The sequence below is a fragment of the Rasamsonia emersonii genome (assembly GCF_000968595.1).
Source record: "Rasamsonia emersonii CBS 393.64 chromosome Unknown ctg1118621760591, whole genome shotgun sequence".
Classification (NCBI taxonomy): domain Eukaryota; kingdom Fungi; phylum Ascomycota; class Eurotiomycetes; order Eurotiales; family Trichocomaceae; genus Rasamsonia; species Rasamsonia emersonii.
Window position 1 is genome coordinate 1 of NW_013562879.1, and position 22,812 is coordinate 22,812.

The window sequence follows — 22,812 nt, forward strand, 5'->3', positions numbered from 1 at the left end:
AGGACATTGAGCATTTGATCTGCTTGTGACAGAAATACTGTATGTGGTGTAAGTGAGTCCGTCTCAAGTTGTTTTGAATCGAAAGTTTGTTTGCCGTGCCAATAAAGTTCCCCACCCCCTTCATGCACATGGCTGCTATTAGGACAAAAGGGCAAAAACAAATTTTTTAGCCATATAGTTACTATTAATATCAGGCTATAATACCTATTATAGGAGGGGCATATTATTATAGGCTAGAGCCTATACTCCGTAGGAGACAGGGCTTAAATGACCTAGGATATAGATCTAGAGTGCTCCTGTACCGGGTTGCAGTTGAGCCCGGTCAGAAAAACGTTGAGCCCGGCTAGACCCACGCAGAATATACCTATTTAAGTAATAATAAATTGAATGGCTAGCCGGGCTCAACTTTTTTCTGGCCGGGCTCAACTGCAACCCGGTACAGTACAGGGCTTACATGTGTAAGCCCCTACAGACTCTGTACCTATGTGCGTATGATGACCATATGCTCAGCCAATCAGTGATCGTGCTCCAAATGCCATATGAACAACCGGTGAACAACAGTCCAGCCATGCACACAATTGATGAGTAGGACAGGGATTATTAGTATTGAGATATAAGTATAAGTATAATACAAATATAAATATAAGCTTACAATCGGAAACAACATCATGCAGAAGCAAGCAATCGTCAAGGGCATCAACAGCATCAGCATCAACGAGCATGCATGAAATTAATCAACAAGAGGGGGGAATATATGGCTAAAACCGGGCAAAACAACAAAACCTCCCTGTGACAGGGGACAAAAAAAAGGCCCTGTATTCTATATGATGAACCCCGCAATCCCAAATCTAACTCGAATAAAACAACGGGATATCAAACCCATCATGACTGGCACGGAATGCCATACTCCACCAACGTCGTCATCGTCTTTTCTTTCCTCTATTTCACTCTCCATCGTCCTTCTCACGCACTCAATCCTCAAAGAAGTGAAGGATGGCCCGGATCCCACGCGACCCCAGCCCGTGGGGTGGGTAGGCAATGTACAGCGGCTCCTCACGCGCCCCCAGCTTCAACCGGAACTCGCTCTTGCGCGTCAGGTGGAACTGCTTGACCACCGCCTCGTAGGTATGCTGCAGCATGCGGACCTTGGTCCCCTTCATGTGGTGGCCCGGCACCAGCTGCGGCGTGGCGCCAGCGCCAAAGGTGAGCGATTTGACGCCCGCCCGCGCCGCCGTCTGGATGGCGTGCGTCACGATGTGCTCGATGGTGCCGCTGGGGGCCCCGGGGAAGTCGAGACTGTACTTGACCTGCATGCCGTTGGCCGGCGCCAGCATGGCGAGGGCGACAAACGACGCGATGTTGCCCTCCTTGTCGAGGGCGTAGAAATACCAGCGGTGTTTGGGGTCGCGCCAGGGCGCGATGTCGGACAGGTGGATCTGCGTGCCCTTCCGGTTGCTCAGCCAGTCCTGGATGCGCTTGTCGATCTTGGCCCGGATCTCCTCCGACGGCAGCTCGCCCTGCGCGAGAGTCACGATCCGGACACCCTCCGCTTCGGCGTGGCGGATCTTGCGCGCCACCTCTCCGTCCGAGGCCGTCATGTTGCGGGCCGGATCAACGCGCTCCTCAGCGATACAGGACAGACTGCGCCAGCCGAATTTCTCGCCCAGCAGATCCTCGACCTGGGGCGAGACGAGGATCCAGATGGGTTTGAGCTTGGTCTCCTTGCGGAGCCAGTGCAGGAACGAGTTGATGATGCGGTGGTACTGGCTGGGGTCGCAGAGCGGGTTGCCCGGGATGATGGCGTAGCCGTGACTGGGGACGTAGGACACGGCGGCTCCGGTGCCAGGGTCGCGCCAAATCTGGTAGCGCTCGTCGGTCCAGGAGGTCGACGTGGCATCCCCGTAGTTGGCAATGAGTTCCTCGAGGGGCTGCATCTCGTGCTCGCCGGCCGCCTTGCGGCCCCGGTCTTCCTTCTGCCACGGCGGCGCGACGGTGGAGGATTCGGGATGGCGGAGCTGGAACACGGGCGGCTTGGGCGGGAAGCTCCTGGGGTCGCGGTGGAAGAGTGACGCCAGGCGGATGTTGCCCAGCTTGAGGATGAGCATCAGCAACCGTTCGAGGCCGACGCCGGCGCCGGCGTGGGGCGGAGCGCCCCAGCGGAACCCTTCCATGTAGTCTTCCATGACGGACGGATCGACGCCGATGTGTCGCAGACTCTGCTCGAGCATCTTGGGATCGTGGATACGCTGGCCGCCAGAGACGATCTCCTGCCCGCGCACGAAGATGTCGAACGAATTCGTGAAGCGGGGATCTTCGGGGTCGGGCATGGTGTAGAACGGGCGGGCGGATGCGGGAAACTTGTCGATGATGTAGTAGTCAGCGCCGTATTTCTCCTTGACGAGCTCTCCGAGACGGATCTCGTCGCGCGTGTGCAGGTCCTCGTCCTCCGGCAGCGGTAAGCCATCCTCATTGAGCCACCCGGACTCGTTCAGCATCTTGATCGCGTCCTTGAAGCGGATGACGGGCGTCTCGTCCAGGATGACGAGATCGTCCGACGGGAATTGGTGCTTCACCAGGTCGATCTCGCGACGGTAGCGCGAGTAGAGGCCCCGGATGATGTGCTTGAGCACGGCGTCGATGGTCTCCATCATCTCGTGGTAGTGTTCCTCGATGGCCATCTCGATGTCCAGCCCGGTGTATTCGGTCATATGGCGATGGGTGTTGGAGTTTTCGGCGCGGAAGACGGCGCCAATCTCGTAGACGCGCTCAAAGTCGGAGGCGATGGCCATCTGCTTGGCCAGCTGGGGACTCTGGGCGAGATAGGCCGGGCGGCCAAAGTAGTTGAGCTCGAAGACGCTGGCACCGGACTCGGTCGCGGTGCCCTGCAGCTTGGGCGTGTGGATCTCGATGAAGCCGCGCTCGTCGAGGGCCGCCCGGAAGAGGTTGCAAATGGCAGACTGGAGGCGGAAGATGGCCTGGGAGGTGCCCGTCCGCAGGTCGAGGATGCGGTTGGCAAGACGGGTGCGGTCCGGGATGTGGCTGTGACGCCCTTCGGCGCGATCCTCCTCCTCGGTGCGGATCTCGGCCTCGTAGACGGAAAAGGGCACGGATTCTTCGCGGCGAACGACGACGTGCAATTCGTCGATGGCCACTTCGACGTCGTGAATGGTGCAGCCGAGGACGGGCACGGCGGGCGTCTGCAGGGTTCCGCGAACGCGAACGATTGTGCCGGTGCGCAGTCGCTCGGCCCATTGCACCATGGCGGTGGAGCGCTTGCCGTCATCGGCGTGCAGGACGCCCTGGAAGGTGGTGATCTGCTGGCGGAAGACGAGAAAGACGAGGCGGGCGCTCATGTTGCGCACGATATGCAGCCGCGCGGTGAAGGTGACCTGCTGGCCGATGAGGCTGGGCGAGATGTCTTCCAGGCGGATGCGGGGCTCACGACGGCGCTCCTGGCTCTGGACCAGGGGCAGATCGCCGTAGCGACTGCGCATCTCGGGCGTCTCCTGCTGGGCCAGCGCCTCCTCCTTCTCGCGCCGTCGCTGCTCCGATTCGCTGCGATGCTCCTCGCTGAGGCGGCTCCTGGTCTGGCGACGCTGCTGGCGCGCCAGGCGCTTCTGCTGGTTTTTGCTCATGGCGCCGGACGAGTCGTCGGACATGTCGTCGGACGAGGAGATGTAGTCGCGCTCGCGCAGGAAACTGGCGAGCGAGCGGCGCGGCGACGCGGGGGAGGGGGATTGGCCTGGCTGGAGTTGCCATCGCCGCCCCTGGGACGGATCTTGGACAAGGCGCGTCGGATGCTGGACATGGCTGGAGACGGGCACACACGGAGCCCCAGATGGGGGAACGAGGAGAGGAATTCAGAGGGGCCAAGGCCGGCAGGAGGGAGCGAGGGGCGCGTGGGTCGCGGGACAGGGAGCTGGAGCGAGGCCTGGCAGGAGATCAGTGATGAAAAGGACAGCAGGAGGGCGGAAGAGGAGAAAAGGGAGCTCACGGAAGCTCTGGGCGCGGTGAGTATCTCCTATTATAGGAGGGGGTTGCTGTTGGGTTGAGCTAGCACGTAGCAGCAGGGCTCAGCTGGAGCTGGCGGAGCCTGTCGGAAACGGCGAATGCGGACAAAAAAAAAGAATCTGATCATCGTCCGATCCGGGGGGGTTCGAGGCACGGACTCGCGACCGCTCGAGCCCAGCGGCACCGAGCAGAGCAGGCAGAGAGTTGACAGCGAAAACGCGGGCAATTGGACTGCAGCTCGTCGACACGCTGCTGCAGAGATTTGGGAGAAGAAGAGGAAGAGTATGATGTCAGGCGGAATCGATTATGTCATCGACACGCTGACTAAGCGGGAAGCGAGAATAGCAACAAAAAAATTTTAAGACTAAAAAATATAAAAAAAAATAAAATAAAATAAAATAAAATCAATAAAAATAAAGAGACAAGACAGAGCAAGATCGCGTGTATCCAGACACGTTCAGGAGCTGCAGGGTAGCAGTGTGTACGGAGTAGTAGAGCGTACAGTGTACTCCGTCCAGTTTTTTTTTTGGCTGCCGATCAGCCCGCAACTCGGTCCAAAAGGCCTGGCTCTGGCGATCCTGCCACCGCGTTCTGCCCTGCGATTCGCCAGTAAAAAGAATTAGTCAGTTACCTAAGATTCTTTTTCTTCTTTTTTCCAGCCTGCCTCGGTTGATCGACAGGGCTGGCCAGTGCCGCGCCCATTGGCTGCCTGAGGCGGTGCCTGCATCGAACCTGACGCACGCGTCGATCCATCGATCACTGATCATCGATCCCCGGATTGACCGGTGACTGGGCTGGATTCTGCTGTCGTCGATGTCAGCGGCATGGCAGAAGCTGGAGCTGGGGTCGACCGGCGGGGGGTTACGAGTTTAATAAGTTGGCGCCTTCATGATTGCGCAAGCCTCGCCCGCCCTATCACGAGACTGGCCGGCTGCTATCTACATCTACTCCGTACTTATCTCTCGTCCCATCCACCACTCTCGTCCCTGCCATTCGCGCTGCCAACAGCATCCAGCATCTCACCATGGCCGGGCGCTGGTGGCTCTACGTCCAGGCCATCTTCTGGAGGTTTTTAATGCGCATTGGCATGTTCATGCACACGCTGGGCCTGTCTCGCCCGCCGCGCCCTCGCTTCACCCGCCGCATCACCTTCCCCTCGGGCGACCGCTGCATCGACCTGTACTTTTACTGCCCGCCCGCCTACCTGGAGGCCCCGTCGCCATCCCTGGCGTCCAAGGAGGGCCGTCCGTTCCCCGTCGTCGTCAACTTCCACGGCGGCGGCTTCACGCTGGGCTGCGCAACCGACGACTCGTACTGGGCCAAATGCGTGCTGAACGAGACGGGCGCCGTGTTTGTCAGCGTGGGCTATCGCCTGGCGCCGGAGCATCCCTTTCCGGCAGCTGTCGACGACGGTGTCGAGGCGCTGCTGTATCTGGCTGCCCATGCGGGCGAGCTGGGCCTGGACATGTCGCGCGTCGCCCTGACCGGCTTCTCCGCAGGCGGAAATCTGGCGGTCACGGTGCCGCTGCGGCTGCAACACCGCATTCAGAACGACCGGGGCAGCGACCTGCTCGGCCCGCTGGACTCGACGCAGAACCTGGTCGACGGCGCGGCCAACCTGCAGATCGTGTCCATCTTCGCCTGGTACCCCATCCTCGACTTTGTTGCGTCGCGCGAGCACCGCCGCGCCAACTGCCCCATGCCGGCCAAGACGCTGCCGCCTTTCCTCACCAACCTCTTCGACGAGTCCTACCTGCCCGACCATGCGGAGCGAGCGTCGCCCTTCGCCTCGCCCGAGCGGGCCACCGACGAGATCCTGGCCGAGGGGCTGCCGCATCACGTCTTCCTGTACACGTGCGAGTGGGACATGCTGATGGAGGAGGGCCAGCGCTTCGTGCGACGTCTGCAGCGCCTAGGCAAGAAGGTGCGCGCCATGATGATCGAAAAGGCGCCGCACGCGTGGGACAAGTCGCCCAACCCGTTCCGCGACCGGGCGCGGGTCAATCTGCTGTACAAAGCGGCCTGTGCGGAGATGAAGGCCATTTTTGACGAGTCATGAGTGTCGTCCAGTCGTTCGATCGCTTGTTTCTTTGTCTTAGTTATTGTTATTGCTACGCTATGCTCCTCGATGAATGTACATAATGGTCTACAGTACAACATGAGTATGTGCCTGGTGCAATCCGCTCGTCTTTTTCTTTCGTGTTGTGTTGTATTGTCCTCGTGCTCGTAGCAGATGACCTCCTCCCTACAGCACAAAACAGAACAGAACAGAATACAATAAACACATAATAATAATATCACGGATAATAAATACTTTTTCCTTTTTAATTTTTCCATTAGTACAATATGTGTATATCAGTAATATCAACATCTTTATCATCAATCAATACTCCGTACTCCGTCCTCCCCATGGGGGAGAAGGAAGCGAAGTGGCCCTGTGGAGGTTAGGTTAATTATAATTAAGCAATGGATAACGGAGAAATTCTCCGAATCCGGCATTAGCATACGGAGTATTATGTCCCGTCCCGTGACTCCCGTCCAGTCAGGTGTGACCGTGTGTCATGTCCACGGTCGGGTGGGTGTCCAAGTGGAGCCTAGCCTAGCGCCTTAGCGGAGTACACCTGGGCACCTCAGTAGAAACCGGATACCTACCTAGGTACCTAAACCACTGCTCTGCGCGATAAAATCATGATGGATCAATCGATCATAGTACCTGGTACTATGTATTATATATACTACGTATGTATACTGGCGAAATATTTAAGTAAGTCCTTATGACTGACTCTTTATCTATCTATCTATGACTGACAGACTGACAGACTGACCTTTTTTTCCTCCTCCTTTTCTTTCTGGTCGAATAATGTGCTGTATATATGTATTGCAGTATACTCAGTAGCGTGCAGTGTATTCATAGGTACTACCTGCTGTACTACATAGGGAGGGAGTGGTGCTGGCAATGTTATCATGCTTCAAGTCAATTCAAACTACCTAGTCACTTCGTCAATGATGCTAACTACCGAATTTCGACATGTCCGTCAATCACAGTCCATGATATCATTTCATATCCATGAATCAATCAATCAATCAATCAATCAATCAATCCGTACGCCATGCTTGACCAGATCCATCACGAACAAACAAACAAACAGTACAGTACTGTACAGTACATAACTCCAGAAATAAAAAGACATCGAATCAAATCAATCAAATCAACACTATTTAGCCCAACTTTTTTTACTTTAATCGAAAGATGACTCTCCAAGTAGGATGACTAGGATGAGTGTTTTTTACTCCTCATCCGACGCCGTCGGCTCCTCGTCGCCATCCTCTTCTTCCTCCTCCTCGTCTTCGACCGCGCTGTCCGAATCGTCGTCGTCCCGGTCGTCCACCCCCGGGATGCCCCGCCACTCCACGTAGTCGCCCTCCAGCCACCGCCGACTGCGCGGCAGCTGGTACGGATCAAACGGGAAATACGCGTCCAGCTGGTACCCGCCGTCGTCGCCCGCCCGGCTCTCCCTCTCCACCTGGCTGAAGCGTGGATCCGACAGCGCCGTCAGACTCCGGAACGACGACACCCGCAGCCGCTTGTTCGTCTCCAGCAGAGGGAACACATACAGAAACCGCAGGTGGTGCGCAATCCGCGCAAACTCGGACACGATCGCCGGAGAGCACACCTTGAGCGGGTTCAGTTTCGAGTAGATGGCGCGGTGGAGAAGTTCCTTGATCGACGGCGGGAACGTCACATCCTCCGGGTCCAGGTCTTCATCATTCGCCACGCCCCCTTCCTCGGCCGCCGCAGTGGTCAGGTCCCGCCAGCGGAAGCAGAAGATGTAGAGAAGTGCCTGCGCGGTCGAGTAGAAGGGCCCATATCGCCGTAGATCGGGTCCCCTGCAGGTGGCTTCGTATTCGATGCGGAGATTGTTCAGATGGCTGCCCAGCAGGTCGAACACATCGCGGACCACTTCGGACGAGACGTGCGCACCGCGCGCCACGAAGCTGGCAAGATACGCCGCCGCAGATTGACGAATGATCGCGGGCTGCACCTTGCTGAAGATAATCTGGATGCACGTTGCGGCGAATCGATCAACCAGGATCGGGGACGACTGCGAGAAATGGAACAGGAGGAATTGGGAGTGGCGAGATCGGTACGTTGGCAGGATGATGCTCTGGAAATGGCTCAACAAGAGGTCCAAGGCGTTCTCCTTCTCGTCGAGCGTGCCACTCGTGAAGGGTGGGGCATAGAATTCAAAGAGAGTGTCAATCATCGAGTCGAGCTTGCGGATGTTGTCCCGGACGACCTTGAGACGCCGCGTCTCCGCGTCGACAGACTCGTCGTCGCTTGCGACAGACTCGCTGTCGGACTCGTCTTCATCCTCCGTACCCGTCGGATCAACCGGGCGGGACAACTCCTCGAGCAGGTCCTCCCCCACTTCGTCCTCGAAGTCTTCCATGTCCACCTGAATCTGCACGTCGATCTTGACCAATTTCTCCGTGATCAGTGCGAGAATGTCGGACTGCAATTCGGGCGCATATTCGATGATCTTGATCAAGTTCCGCGTGTAAGCGACATTGGCCTTGGCCGAATCCGTGTCGAAGGGGAACTGTCCAGATAGAATGGGCGACAGAGTGCCACTGCCGGCAGGAATCAATTGCATCACATAGCGCAGCGCCATGTGGGTTCGAGCGTAGATCTCCGAGTTACGGACCGGGGGATACCCAGGAAGCTTTCCCGTGCCTTTGGGAACTATATTCACGGAGCACCCATCAGCCCGAGACGGCTCCATTGAGAATGCAGGAAGGATATCCCTTACCTTCTCCGAAATAGCCGACCAACATCTTCAAAACCGAACGCAGGTAGCCCCCCTGCGCTGCAGCCAGATTCCCCAAAAAGCGGACGAACAACTTGACGTAGGATTCGTCTCGTCCCAGCCACTCGCTGCCCAACACAGCGTTGACAAGGCCCAAACAGTTGCGGTCCAGCATGGCAACGTTCGACAGCAAGCCCATGAGATGGCGTTTGAGGGTGGTGTGGGTAGGCACGTCGTATGATCCATCCTCTTCCGCCTTCTTCGGGTCAATGGAGAAGATCTCCTTGATGCGGTCGTAGGCCTCGCTGTCGGTGCCCGAAACATGCCTCTGAATGGCCCTGCGGACCTCTTCGCGGACCACGGCGGCACTCTTTTCGTTCTCGTCTCCATCTGCTGCCGTGGGAAGATGTCGCATCTCGACATCCGACTCGAACTGGACCCGGGCTCGCTTCTTGGGGGCTGGCCCATCACGGCTCCCTGCATCGGAGACAGGGGATGACGGGGGCGACGACGACAGATCCATCTCCTCCATTTTGCGTTTCTTCCCGGCCGTGGTCGTCGCCGCCGTGGTGTCGACAGCCGGCTTGGCTGACTTGAGGATGGACGCTGCGGGGGAGGATGAAGGCGGCATCTTGGAGGGGGTGGTCGTCGCCATGAAAGCCGCCGGAGTTAGGCTGCTGGGCGCGGGTGCAAGGGAAACCATCGCAAAGTATTAATACTCAATCAATCCAGAGCTCGAACAGAACCTGCTCTTCGTGCTGCAGAGATCGACTGTGCAGGTTTATCGACAACGTGTCTCCATCGGACGTAGTTGCAGTGGAAATCACGGCGCCCTTCCACTCGAGGAACAAGAGGCACACGACATAGACCCGTACTGTCTGTGCTTGAACGCCGCGTGCCGACAAACAGTGGAAGCCCGTCTGTCTGCCCTGTCGTGGACACTGCTGGATGGATCTCTTTGAGACTCGACCTCGCTGGAACCACAGACGAGAGCGCAGACAGAGCGCCTGAACCAGAGGACGCACGCGAGATTTCCAGAAAGAGAAAAATTGGAACAGAAAAAAAAAAGAGAGACGGACGGGGTCTCCACAACAGGCGGTGAGAGAACGGAGAAGCGAGTGAAGAGACGCGTCGCCGCTGTGTGGGAGACGCCTCGCTTTGGCTGCTGATTGGCTGGCAGCGCCGCTAGCGCTCGTGACCGGCTGGAAAAGCTCAATTTTGCCGATTTCGGTTATCCATGAATTACGGAGTATTCACTTTCGAAAAAGCTACTGCGGTAATGGACCTCTCATGAATGGAGTAGCGTGGAGTACGATACGGTTCAGTAGGTTGACTAAATGATATGGCGTGACAGCTACAACAATCGAGACATTCAATTACAAGACATAGGAAAGATGAGCAATAGTCAGTTCGCACGATAGACATGACATTTTAAAAACTCGCTCTGCATGCAAACGTCATCCTATCCCATTTTACAGGTGACATAAAAAGCAAAGAGCCAACCCAGATGGGCCCGGTGGAACTGACAGCATGAAAAGAATGAATGGCCCGAAAAGAGGAAGCATATCCATAGCTATGTTCATGAACCGGTGCTCCAAGCCAAACATGATGACCCCCCGCCCGGTCATCATCGATTTCTCCCGAAGATATGTGAACAAATAGATCCCTCCTCAGTATGTATGTATGTATGTACATGGTGTCTAATCGACAAAGCAAACCGTCCCGGAAAATGGTGGAAAGAAGGAAAGAAAGGTGAAAAGCGAACGAATGAAGGTCGCACTCCAGTTGCAGGAGAGAAAATGAAGGAGAAAGATACCAATTCCCTGGGCGGTGTTTTGGATATCGTGGAATCGTCGAAGAAAACAATTCAGCTCGTGAGAAAGAAAGAATGCGCCGAAGACTGCAACTTGCTACAGCCAAGAACCACCACCCGGTGGTCCCAGCTGATCATCAAAGACACCCCCGTACAGATCTTCGATCTCGGACAGGTATTCCTCGACGGAGAACTTCTTCAGGCCCTTGCGCAGAAGAATCTGTTCCTCTTCTTCCAAGACCCGCGAGGCGCCAAAGTCCTCCGCCACCTCGTTCACCTTGTCCAGCTCCCGACTGAACGGGTGGGTGGATTGCTCCGGCTGCGGCTGGAAGAAATCTTGACTGCGGCGGATGGTCGCTGTGGGATTGCTCAGGGACGACGGGGGTGGCGTCATGCGCGAGACGGAGCGTTGCCGGGCGAGCTCCTGATGCGACTTCTTGGTGTGCGACAGAGCGCGCTTGGGCACGCTGGGCGGCGCCTCGCCCCCGGAGGAGGAGGAGGTCGACGAACGAGGCGTCGTGGTGATGGTCGCGGATCTCTTGGGAAGGCCAGCAGTCGAGACGTGGTTGGGCTCGGGACCAATCGGCGACACCTCGGTCGACGACGCATGGGGAGACGTCATCGGACTGGTCGTCGAAGTCTCATCACCCGACCGGAAGGAGGACGTCGACGACGACGATGACACGGAGCCCACATCGGGGGCAGTATAGACCAGCATGTTCGTTGACGACAGCAGCTCCACAGGCCCCGAGATCTTGCCACGACGGATGGTGCCGGACGAAAACTTGACCTGGCCTTCACGGTAGGGCATCGGGCCCGAGATCTCCGGGCGCTTGTTGCGCAGGGTAAATGCTCTGCTCAGAGAAGCCATAGCGGTGATGTCTCGTGCTCGACAGGTCCGTAGGCAATTTCAGAAGGATGGAATAGCCGATTTGTGCTCTTCTTTCCTCGTCCTTCAGTGCGTAGTCTCCTGATAGTGGGTGCGGAAAGCCAGTCCCGTGATCGAAGCGCGATTCGAATAGGATGGTTCAGACGAAGAGAATGAACAAGATCGCAGATCTTGCAAAAAGAAAAGAAAAAAAAAAGTAGCTGACGACTCGATCGATCGATGTCCTTAGCCCAGTATTTCCTCGCTCGCAGTGGGTACTATGGCGTTTGATGTCACGATGGCAAACGGGGTGCAGCAAGAGAGCGACGGATCAAATCGATGCGCAGTCGTTTGGAGAAAGGAAGGTCGGAGAGATTGCGCTGCAATGGGAGTCCTCTAAGTCGAAGAGGAAGAAGAAAAGGCCCTCTCGTCGAGAAGGCGACAGTGAATCAAAGGAGCGGACAACCAGGACGCGCCAAGGGAGAGAGAAAGGAATGCAGAGAGGGAGAACCACTCTCGATCAACCCATGTAGGAGCACTACCGTAGAAGCACTACCCGCAGGAGGAGAGGATTGAAGGAGTGAAGAAGAGTGAAGAAGATAGGAGGGGGAATGAAGGAGAGCAGAGGACTAAGGCACCGGCCACCAGACGGAGAGGCGGCGGCCAGGGCCAGGCCTGCGAACAAGGTTGAAACGGAGGCTGCCAGGAAGCGCCTCCCCGGACGAAAAGGCGATAAGGAGTGGCCAGCGCTGTGGGCCTCTCGTCACCAGCGAAAACTTTGATCGGCCTAGCGGGCTCCTGGCCGCCTGCAGGGGCCAGCGGAGCCCCTCGCCGTTGACTCGTGCCTTACAGACGGTTCTGCAGCCTGCGAACCATGGTCGACGCTCCAGTTTTGCGCACACCCTTCTCCTTGCCGGAATCGACCGGAATTCCGGCGGCACAGGGAGCGCAGAGCCTGCAGCGACGACGAGGCAGGCCGACGGGGGTTGCAGCGTGCTCTACGAATCCAGGATCGTGCGTTTCGACGCTTCCGCCAATGGCCATGGGCGACGTCTCGAACGGCCAGGGCGCTGGGACGCCGGCGTCTTTTGACGGCTGCAACCGCACCACTCCTGGACGTGTGCAATGCAACGGCGAATGGCCTGCGGTGCCTGCGCCATGTGGGCTCCGTCTACTGGCGCCAGCAAACGCTGCCTTTGCCGTCTCCGCCGCCGCACAAGCACACCATCCTCGCTGCGAAAAAGCGCCGGATGACAGTGGCAGACTGCCGGCTGACGTGGAGACCAAGTGTGATGTTTCATCGTGAATTAAGCAAACAACGTCCGATCGACCGTTGCAACACCGTCGGTCCGCGCGGACGAATCAGATGGCCTGCATTCCGCGTGGCCAGCCATGCCCTTCGTGACAGGGCGTGGTCGAGTGATCGATCGCGTACCGACAGTCTGTTAGCATCCGATATGGTCGCATCGGGTGACTGTTGGAGATTGTAGCAGAAGTTAGAATACGGAGTAATTAATCCGTCACAATTCAGAATCTAATGTCCTCACAAACGCATTGTAGTCATTACTCCGAATAACTACTACCAATCTCCAAAGGTAGTCTGCAACAAACAGGTCATGCCTGAGTTCTTTGATCCTACGCCTCTGCAGGCTATTTGGAATAAACTCTGCCCTTCGAAAGACGGGCTGCAGGTGACTGTGCATTGCAACCGTGATGCGATGCTATCCCGTCCCCACCTGTAGGGCAATCCACCCCACTGTTGCGGCCACCTAAATCAAGGTTAATCTAGCAGATAATAGTTTCTTGCTACGACCTTTTCTCTTCAACTAGTCAGCTATAGACTATAGTCATGTTTCCCCCGCAGGAAATATACCATCTGATACGAATGCTATGTAGTTTGTGCATGTGACCTAAGTAGTGAATGGAATGACTATGGTAGATGTAACTTCAATAGTCTAAGAACTTGAGATATGGAGGACATATTTCTAATTCTGTTGTCGCCTTTTTTTTTCCCCCTGTGACCTGCGCGTCTGTCTGAACTAAATGAACTAAAGCGTACAGGATCGAGTTCCAAGTTGAGGCCAGCTGTCCTTAGGAGATCCGCTTGGATAAGTCACATGTACCTGTCACATGCCTTGTCGACTGGTCTACCCAGGCCTACCTTGCCTTGATTATCTACTCTCGAGGCATCTTCCTGACCATATACCTCGCAATATTCTTTTGCCATGATTCTTGCCATCTCTGTTACTGATTGTATAGCATGTTGCACACACGTGACAGGGTACGACTGCAGAGCTTCGAAGGTGCTGGTATAGTAGAAGTGATCTTCTCTGCAATCGCATCTTACAGGAATTCAACTCACCTCACTCGTTATGCTCTCGATTACTGCTGGCAAAGTCATGCAGCATGCTAATCCCCAACTCTCAACAACACTCGAGTAAGCAGAAACGATTCGCCTTATAATGCAATATGCTCGACTTACCCAGGCAACTGGCATAGTGTCGCATGGCTGCTGCCTGGTGCAAAGTCAACCCATACAGCTTTATCATCTTGAGTCTTGATGCGAATGATATCTTCTTTTAAGAGCGTTAAGGATGGGTGTACCTTACTCCAGTCCACTATTAGAAGAAGGCTATTATATAAACGATAAAGTATAGAATATAAAAGTACTCCGTATACCTACCTAGGTAGGTAGTTAAAGCGACATGTACTGTACTAACTCTGTAATAATTAGTGTATGAACCCAACCAAGTGCTTGGGTCAGAATTTTGTTTGACCCAAATCCATGGACTGAGCACTAAGCTCAATGTCTATATATGTGGACTTCACCACCCTGATAGGCCCAGGTTTGTCCTTATTTCAGGTTATCTGTTGATGTTCACTCAATCGCCCCGTACGCCCTTATAAACAGATCATTTCCTTCGAATCATATGGCTAGCCATTATTCTTGGGCCTCCGAGGTTACCTAGGTATCCTATAAGGCCCTATTATTGATCTTAATCTAAATGTATGACTTGTCAGCAATATACGAGAGGCTGTACTGCCGCAGACAACGATGTATGGTTGCTGAGGCTGTCTAAGGCGACTGCTTCCCAGTGAAGTACCCTGGCTCGGCTCTTTGACTATGTTATTGGCGGAGAAGAACAGTGTAATATGCTGGCCACGTTGGCGGTTGCAAGCCTTGCGGAGAGCCTTGTACTGCCCCCGGTCGGGCTGATTATCAGGCGCTCTTTCCGCGTTCCATCTTTCTTCTCTTTCTCTGACGTCGACAACTTGGCTCTTTTCCTGCTTCTCTTTCTGACAATTCTTCTCTCGCCGTGATGGAGGCCATTGGCAGCGGCGCCAGCCTGCTTACATTTATCACCTTTGCATTGCAGTCCGCAAAGAACGTATACAATACCGTTAGCAGCATCCGAGATGGACCCAAAGAAGTCCAGAATCTAGCCTCCGCACTCGAGGACTTGAAGAAACATTCTACAAAAACTGTCTGATCCTCGCATTTTGGGCCAGCAAAACACCCTGCGTGGACCCTCTGAGCTTTCGAAGATTGGTCGAGGAATGTAAAAGCGTTACTGATGAGTTCGAAAGGAAGCTTTCGAAAGTGCAAGATGCTCGAGACGACCGCGGACTGGGAAAAGCATGGAAGAGGGTCAAGTTGATTCTAATGAAGGACGATTTTCAGAGCATGTGGGATCGCGTGCACCATCAGGTCGAAATTCTCACGTTACAGCTTAACATCCTGCAGAGGTTTGCCTATAATTATTCCTAGATATTTTTGCAGGACTGACTTCTCGCCTGCGACTCGAGTTCAATACAGCAACAGGCCTTGGCTCGCATCAATACCTCTATGGAGCAGCTCGCCAACCAACAATCCGCATCTCTGACACAAACCCAAACTGCTTTTGGAAAACTGGAAGAGACTTCCCTGGCGTTGCATAATCGCACACAAGAAACTTTAAACCGTATTATGACGAGCGTGGACGAAGCTCCGTATATGTCGAGACTCCAATTTGACGCGCTGACAGCAGTACTGAGGCGCCTTGAAGCCAAGCTCAACCAGTCATACAAGCATCAAAACGTCGTGAACTACGAAGCCAATGGATTGACAGCAAAGTACGGAAATACAGAATAGGAAGTGGAACCATGACGGTCTGGACGTGGAAGAGCTAGAATCAGTCCACACAACTCGGAAATAATAATGAAACACGAAATGCTAGACAACAATTAGTGGAGTTCTTCTCAACCATCCGATTTCAACTCTCATTTCCAATCTATCATACATCTGACATTGCAACAAGGCATTACACCAGATCTAGAATCTGATTCTTTGAAACCATCACTATCCATCAGACGCATCATTCCAAATGACTCTCCAGTTTTTGACTACATTGAGAAGGGTGACTTAGAGAGCCTTATCCGTTTGTTTGGTAATGGTGAGATATCGGTCAATGACTCTAGTCCAGCTGGATATTCTCTTATACGTGTAAGAACTTGCCCTGCTTGCACATTCTACAGAGACTAACTGGACGTGAGATGTAGTACGCATATTATTACGGACAACCACACATATGCAGATTCCTCATTCAGCAAGGAGCTGATGTAGACTCCAAGGAGATGTTTGTCTTCGTAGATCCTTTCAAATCGTGGCTTTTCGATAGAGGGTAAGTGCTACCAAGAAGGATTGCTTTCAGTCAACTTGGACTGTGCAATTGACATTTATTAGCAGGGAAGAAGATCCTGAGATATACGACATGGGCGAGGACCCTCATAACCTCGAGTGTGCACGATTACTGTTGTGGTGCAGATCCATTGATTGACAATGGATACCTGCGCTCAGCATTCGAAAATGCACTCTCTCATGAGAAAGAGGTTGGTGCCAGCAGACATTCTTTATGTCTGTGACAGAGAATGACCTGACTTTTGCGTTGCAGAAACTCTTGCATCTCTTTATAGGAGATTCTTCGATTGTTATAAACGAGAAAATGAGAGATGATCTTACTCCATTGCTCTATCTCTGCTCGGAAGAGTTCGTCCCCGTGGACATTCTCCAACTGTTACTTGGTCGAGGAGCAGATGTCTCTGTTCGAGACTCGCAGGGAAGGACATGCCTGCGTTTGTGCGTCAGAGACTTAGCGTGCAAGCCTCTGCATGAAGAGGTTTTGAGCCTATTAATTGAGCATGGTGCAGATGTTTGTGCAAAGGATAACGATGGAATCAGCGTCTCTGAAGTCTGCTATGCACAGCGAGATGATGTTGCTGTATACGGGAGTTACAACTATGATGTCTGGGACAAAGTGCTGTGCAAATTTGGTTACAATTTAGCCTCTTTTCGAACAGGATTTCCAAGGAGATCTTACTACTCCTATTTTTACGGCCGCAAGGATTTCGAGAGGCTCTGGGAGGGACAAGAGGACTTATGTCCTTACTTTGACAAGTTTTACGATATTCATACCTGGTATGGGGAAGATGGAGTGGAGAACCATGATTGCCAGAGCGAATCAGAGATTGATGAAAGGATCGAAGCCTTGAAAGAGCTATTGGATGACGACGAGCTAGACGATGATGATCCAGAAGAAGTGGAAGAATTCAAACAGGCGAGTTGCCGAAGATGGATACGAACGACATCTAGTATCCCCTTTCTTTTACTATCTGTTGTTATATTGCAGGTGTGCCTACAGTCCATCGGTTGGGTATTGCATTTGCGTTCTCTATCACTGACATTATACAGTACAAGCCTTGCAGGTCGAGTGATTGAAGGGAAATACCTGGTCTATGCCGAGCCTACCTCTTCCCAGGCGGGCTTCACCCTATCTTGCAACCGGCAGTCTCGTCATCTACTCTCTAGGCGGGTCCTAAGCATATTCCTTGCTATATTTCTACATGACAGTGTGCAACAATGTTTTTGCGATGTTACCAATTGTCCCTTCGGCTATTAGTTCACCGAAACACCACTCTTTACAGCCCCCTCTTTGGCAGCCAATTCCAGCCTCTCGATGACCTGTTCCGGCACACTCAAAAACGGCGAATGGGCCCCTTCACACCGAAAGGTGGTGCTCTCGCTTCCCAGCCTCTTTGCAAAACTCTCTTGGACCGCCATCGGCAGACCAAGGTCCTTTTCGCAGAAGAGATACGTACACGGCAAGTCATGCCAGGGCTCGTGGGGGACTGGTTCCAGAAACGCCTTCTTGGAGTGATGTCGAAGTTTGGCGATCCATTTCTTCTGTTCGGCGGGGGCTAGATCGCTGTAAAAGACCGTTTCCTCGGAGGAGGAGTACGAGTAATCACCCTGATGTATTTACCATAGGTTATAATGCTTTTTCTGCGTCAGCAAGTTTTTAACTCACGTCGAATTTCATCCACGGAAGCCATTCTCCCCCCAGCATGTCCAGCAGCGTCGACCCCTTCGGCGCAACAAAGGCAGTCATGTAGACCAGCATGATGACGCCTCCTTTCTGGCCTGAATCTGATCGCGCCTGGCGAGTACTATACTCCAGACCCTGCACGGCGCCAGAACACACCATCCCGCCATACGAGTGCGCAACCACGACGACCTGTCTGCCATCGTCTGCCAGGTGCGTGATAGTCGCGCGCACATGGTCAATGTCATCGTGCAAGCCCTTGGTGGGAGGTTCGGCGCCGACGGAAGGGAGGGCTACCACTGCGGTTTGCAGACCTCGTTTGGCCATGAGTGCTCTGATCCCGTCAAACGCTTCGGGCTGATGCCATGCGCCGGGGACAAATAGGAAGATTGGTTTGTCGTTGCCAGTCATGGTGTGCAGCGAATCTAGAAACTTGAAAAAAAAAGGGGGACAGACACCGCAATGAGATCCGTTCAATTCAGGGCGAGTATGGAGTAGTTATTGCTCCAGTTCAAAATATGTATATATTTTTTTCTCTCTATAGATTTATTTTATTTAAAGCGAATCAATTCACTAATTAATTAATTAATCAAGAGAGCCCTCGCATCGCATCAACCTGACCTGACCATGATTCGAATTATTCAAAGCAGCCCGCTCGAGCCTCGTCCAAAAGCGGGGTTGCTGCACCGCGCAATCGCAAGCGACAGGGATTAATTAATTAAACTGAGCAGAACTGCAGGACGCTCATGAGTCCTTTTCTTTTTTTTTTTTTGCGCGATTTAATTAATTATTATTATATTAGCGACTGCTAAATTTTACTCCGGAAGATGGATGGATGGGTTGTTCCCCGTCTCTAATTAAGATAGTTCCTGTGCATTCATTCCTCTGACGAGAAGATAGATCGACAGAGGACATACATAGTATTATTGGCTATGACAGTAGTCTTGCATTCATTCTGGCAGAAACTGCCCACTGCAGGATGATGATATGTAATCATTATTATTATCGAGATTCTTCTTACAGTCTGTTATTATTGGGAATAATTATCAGTATGGATACAGTATGTACGGAGTAATAAATAGGCTTCCGGCTTAGGAAGTAAGTATTAGATTAGGGTTTACTTAATTAGTTAGGGCACAGCTCCTGTCTCTCCCTCCCATCCAAGGCCTATTCTACTCCGTATACATACATGCATGCATGTGCATATATACAATTATACAATTCTCATTTTTTATTCTTCTTCTACTGTCGTCATTTTTTTTTGACTGCTGATTGCTAGGAATATAATTAATTAATATGTTGGCACAGTACACTGTGCAGGCAAAACAAGAACAAACAAACAAATGGACACTGAATATGGATATAAAAGTAAAAAAAAAAAAGAAAAGAAAAAGAAAAAAAATAAACAAAAATCTAGCTTTTCAGCATGACAATGACAGCTTAAATTAATAAAAACAAACAATATTTTTTGTTTTCTCTTTTTGGCTTACTTTTCTGTTCCGTACCTTGGCGTGACTGTGACTACCTACCAACCTAGTAAGGCCTATATATACAACATACTGGGTATCTCGACATGAATTGAGAATTGAGAATTGAGAATGGGAAAGGAATTAAGTAGAAATGATTTCTTCTCCCGTCTTCTTCTCTCTCTCTTTTTTTTTCTAACGGTTTATTTTCTTTCTACTTCCTGCTCAATCTTCATCCATCGACTCCCATCCGTCGTGGTCTCCTCCTTCTGCTCCATCTCCCCCCTCTTCTGCTTCTTCTCCCTCTTCACCGTCAGACGAGTCGCTGTCATCGTCATTCAGTCCCACCGTTCTCTCCTGCACTTCGCCATCGCCCGCCGTCGCCGGCAACCGGCCAGCAAACGTCCGTCGCACCGCGGCATTGGTCGACGTGTCCCAAATCTGAACCGTTCCCTTACTGCCTGCCACCGCCAGGCGGAAGCTCACCTCCGGATCCGGCGCAAATGTCGTCGAGAACACCTTGCCCACGTCGAGTTTGCGGGACACGACCATGCTCGGCTTGTTGTCCTGCACGTTCCACAGCTTGACCTGCTTGTCCGTCGAACCTGTGGCCAGAAACCCGGGGATCGTCGGGTTGATGTCGAATGACGACACCGACGAATCGTGCGCCTGCAGCGTCCACACGGGCTTGGATTCCTGCGGCGTGGCGGGCGCGTTTCGCACGTCGTAGCGGTAGACCATACCGCCGTCGGTGGTCACGTAGAAGAAGTTGGGGTCGTGAATATCCCATCGCAGATTCTCCACGTCCGACGCCACCCCCCAGCGGGCCGCTTTGGCCTCGGGCGCCCGCATGTCCGCTGCGACGACGGTGCGGTCGTAGCTGCCGCTGAGCAGGACGGTCGACTCCTTGGGATGCCAGTCCAGCGCGCAGACCTTGTCCTGGTGGTGCATGTACGAGTGGGCGCATTTCGTCGTGCTCAGATCCCACAGCTTCACCGTCTTATCCGCCGAGCCAGACGCGAGCAGGTTCCGGTGCTGGCGGTTCGCAGCGAGCGCCAGGACGGAATCGACGTGGTACTCGGAATTGGCCTTCTTGGACTTTTTCTTCTTCTTCTTGCTTGGTTTGTCATCATTCTCCTCGGCGTCTCCCTGGCCAAGAATGGCGTTGGGATACATGCAGTCGACGACGTCGAGATCCCAAATCTCGATATCCGGGTCCATGGTTCCAACCGCAACAAAGTTGCCAGTAGTGCGACCCTCAGAGCCCCTTCCAACCGGCAGATCCAACCACTCCAGACAGAGCGGGATGGCCGGAAGCATGATGTCGTGGTGGACATAGAGGTTGTCGGCCTCATCTTCGTAGACGTACACCTCTAGGTGCGCGACCTCGTCTTCGACCTTGCCCGCTAGGAGTAGGTTATCCGTCGGGAGGATCTGCAGATCCTCTTTTTCCTCGTCTTCTTCGTCGTCCGGAAGCTGCAGGTATGGATCTTTCTCTCCGGGTTTGTGGTAGACCAGCGACTTGATGTTGCCAAACATGGTAATTTTTTCACCGTCTTCGTCGACCTCATCGTCGTCATAATGCTCGAGGTCATATTCTTTGAGGTCGTCATCAATCTCAATATTTCTGCCCAGAAAAAAAAGAATATATCAGTTAGCAAACTGGCCCGCAGTTCCCGCATCCGCTGTCAACGCTTACTCGGTCGTTGTGTTGTTTTTCGATTTCTCCTCTTTACCGTCCTGCTGATCCTGGTCCTCATCCATTGCATCAGGATTCGTCTCTGCCTGCTTCTCCTTGTCGTCTTCCTCTTTGGCAGATTTCAGATCACCCTTGGCATCCTCCAGCTGTTTTCGAGCCAGCTCCGATATCCGATTGAACTCTTCCTCGTCGATCTCGTATTTCGTGGGGAATTGGGCGGCGACACCGCGTCGCACCCACGTTGTCGTCGTGATCATAGACATTTTGTAGAGTGATACGATTATTAAAAGAAATAATTGAAACTGCAAATGGATCTCAAACGCGAACAAGCGCGGGGTCGCGAGTGAGGAGCCTCAGGCTCGAAAATATTTTATCGAACCAAAACCCGGAACCGGGAAATAACCCTGTAAAAAAACAAATGTCGGGCACGATCTCTGCCTTTTCACAGGCAGCTTTCAACCCGCAGGGGAAGATTTGCAGTTTGCACCGCTGCTGCTGGAGGGGATATGGAAATTTTTGTCCACTTTTTGTGCCCCAAAGCGGTTTTCCGCCCGGCAGAATGCAACAAGGCGGCGCTAGTCGCCCGACCGACCGCTTCACCGCCTGCCGCAGAACATGACTTACTAACCTAAACGGCTCTGCGGAGATCTACGGACGGTATCTCGATCCATGAACACAAGCTTCAAGAACAAGCTTGTTTCGACGATTGACTAACTGGGGACATTCGTCAACCTGTATACCTGCCTGCCTAACTACCTACATACATACATATAGCAATTGAATTCTTCCACCTGACAAGATGCACTCGCATCTTCACACCCCCGAAAATGCCAGTTCGTCTACCCCCTCCCTCTCTCTCAGCATCTATCCCAATGAATACAATATCAAAGTAACAGAATCGAATTGATTCGAGACTAACCAAACCACGACTCCTTCCAGACTGCGAGGAAATCATGACCGCACTCGACGAATGCCACGCGCGCGGCTTCCTCTGGAAAGCGCTGGGCCAATGCAACGACATCAAGCGCGAAGTGAACCGCTGCCTGGGCGCGGAGCGGTACGAGCGCGCGAAACGTAACCGCGAGAAGGCGCGCGAGAAGCGCAAGCGCATTGAGAAGATCTGGGCGGAGGAGAGGTTGCGCGAGCGAGGGGAGCTGGGACCGGAGCAGCAGCAGCCGCAGCAGCAGCAGCAGCAGCAGTAGGATGACGATGGTGCGGCATTAGTTGATTTCGTGATTCCGGGCTGTTGTGCTTGCTTGGTCCGACGGTTCGGTATGGAAAAGTGAGAGTTTATATTGTGACTGTGATGGACGACGACGGCCTGCATGCCGCCTATTGTCGAGGGACATACTCTTTCTACTAAACTCGCGGTTGTGATGGCGTTCGATACGATGAGACGATGCGTACGCTTCTTTCCTTCCCCCTTTCGTGGAACGCAACGAACCTGTCGAACATGAATGCGAGGCAGGGCAAAGTAACTAAGCTGCTACAATGAGGATGGCCTCCAGACATCCTGATGGTCTTGTCTATATTCTTCAAGGCGTTACTACAGAAATGTGTTTTTATGGTGGCATTTTTGACTTGACCTATATGAAGAGTGTGGTGAGGGTTGGGGGAACGAAGACAAACACACACTGTATATTAGCATTTGTACCATAATCACGATTCAGTCTATCAAGGAATAAAATAATCCCCTCTGACAAAACCCAAACTTTTATCTGACTTGATTAAGGATATCAAACAATGCCGCACTACTAAAACTAAAAAAGAGAAACCACCCCAAACTAT

At 53.1% G+C, this 22,812-nt stretch overlaps 6 protein-coding genes across 6 annotated transcripts; 1 reads left to right on the plus strand and 5 right to left on the minus strand.

Moving 5' to 3' along the window:
- Nucleotides 1-971: 971 nt before the first annotated feature.
- On the minus strand, nt 972-3,659 carry T310_7805 (Aspartate--tRNA ligase; the record flags this gene model as incomplete). The annotated part of the gene is made up of 1 exon (XM_013469402.1): nt 972-3,659. One exon carries the CDS (start codon nt 3,657-3,659, stop codon nt 972-974), a length of 2,688 nt encoding a protein of 895 aa, XP_013324856.1.
- Nucleotides 3,660-5,035: 1,376 nt separating this feature from the next.
- Nucleotides 5,036-6,070, plus strand: T310_7806 (Lipase; the record flags this gene model as incomplete). Its single annotated transcript, XM_013469403.1, has 1 exon — nt 5,036-6,070. The coding sequence occupies one exon, from the start codon at nt 5,036-5,038 to the stop codon at nt 6,068-6,070; it is 1,035 nt and encodes a 344-aa protein (XP_013324857.1).
- Nucleotides 6,071-7,298: 1,228 nt separating this feature from the next.
- On the minus strand, nt 7,299-9,450 carry T310_7807 (RNA polymerase I specific transcription initiation factor RRN3 superfamily; the record flags this gene model as incomplete). Its single annotated transcript, XM_013469404.1, has 2 exons — nt 7,299-8,755; nt 8,823-9,450. The coding sequence occupies 2 exons, from the start codon at nt 9,448-9,450 to the stop codon at nt 7,299-7,301; spliced, it is 2,085 nt and encodes a 694-aa protein (XP_013324858.1).
- Nucleotides 9,451-10,729: 1,279 nt separating this feature from the next.
- Nucleotides 10,730-11,503, minus strand: T310_7808 (uncharacterized protein; the record flags this gene model as incomplete). The annotated part of the gene is made up of 1 exon (XM_013469405.1): nt 10,730-11,503. The coding sequence occupies one exon, from the start codon at nt 11,501-11,503 to the stop codon at nt 10,730-10,732; it is 774 nt and encodes a 257-aa protein (XP_013324859.1).
- Nucleotides 11,504-17,835: 6,332 nt separating this feature from the next.
- Nucleotides 17,836-18,270, minus strand: T310_7809 (uncharacterized protein; the record flags this gene model as incomplete). Its single annotated transcript, XM_013469406.1, has 2 exons — nt 17,836-17,973; nt 18,019-18,270. The coding sequence occupies 2 exons, from the start codon at nt 18,268-18,270 to the stop codon at nt 17,836-17,838; spliced, it is 390 nt and encodes a 129-aa protein (XP_013324860.1).
- Nucleotides 18,271-19,550: 1,280 nt separating this feature from the next.
- On the minus strand, nt 19,551-21,287 carry T310_7810 (rRNA processing protein Pwp1; the record flags this gene model as incomplete). Its single annotated transcript, XM_013469407.1, has 2 exons — nt 19,551-20,952; nt 21,025-21,287. 2 exons carry the CDS (start codon nt 21,285-21,287, stop codon nt 19,551-19,553), a joined length of 1,665 nt encoding a protein of 554 aa, XP_013324861.1.
- Nucleotides 21,288-22,812: the final 1,525 nt, after the last annotated feature.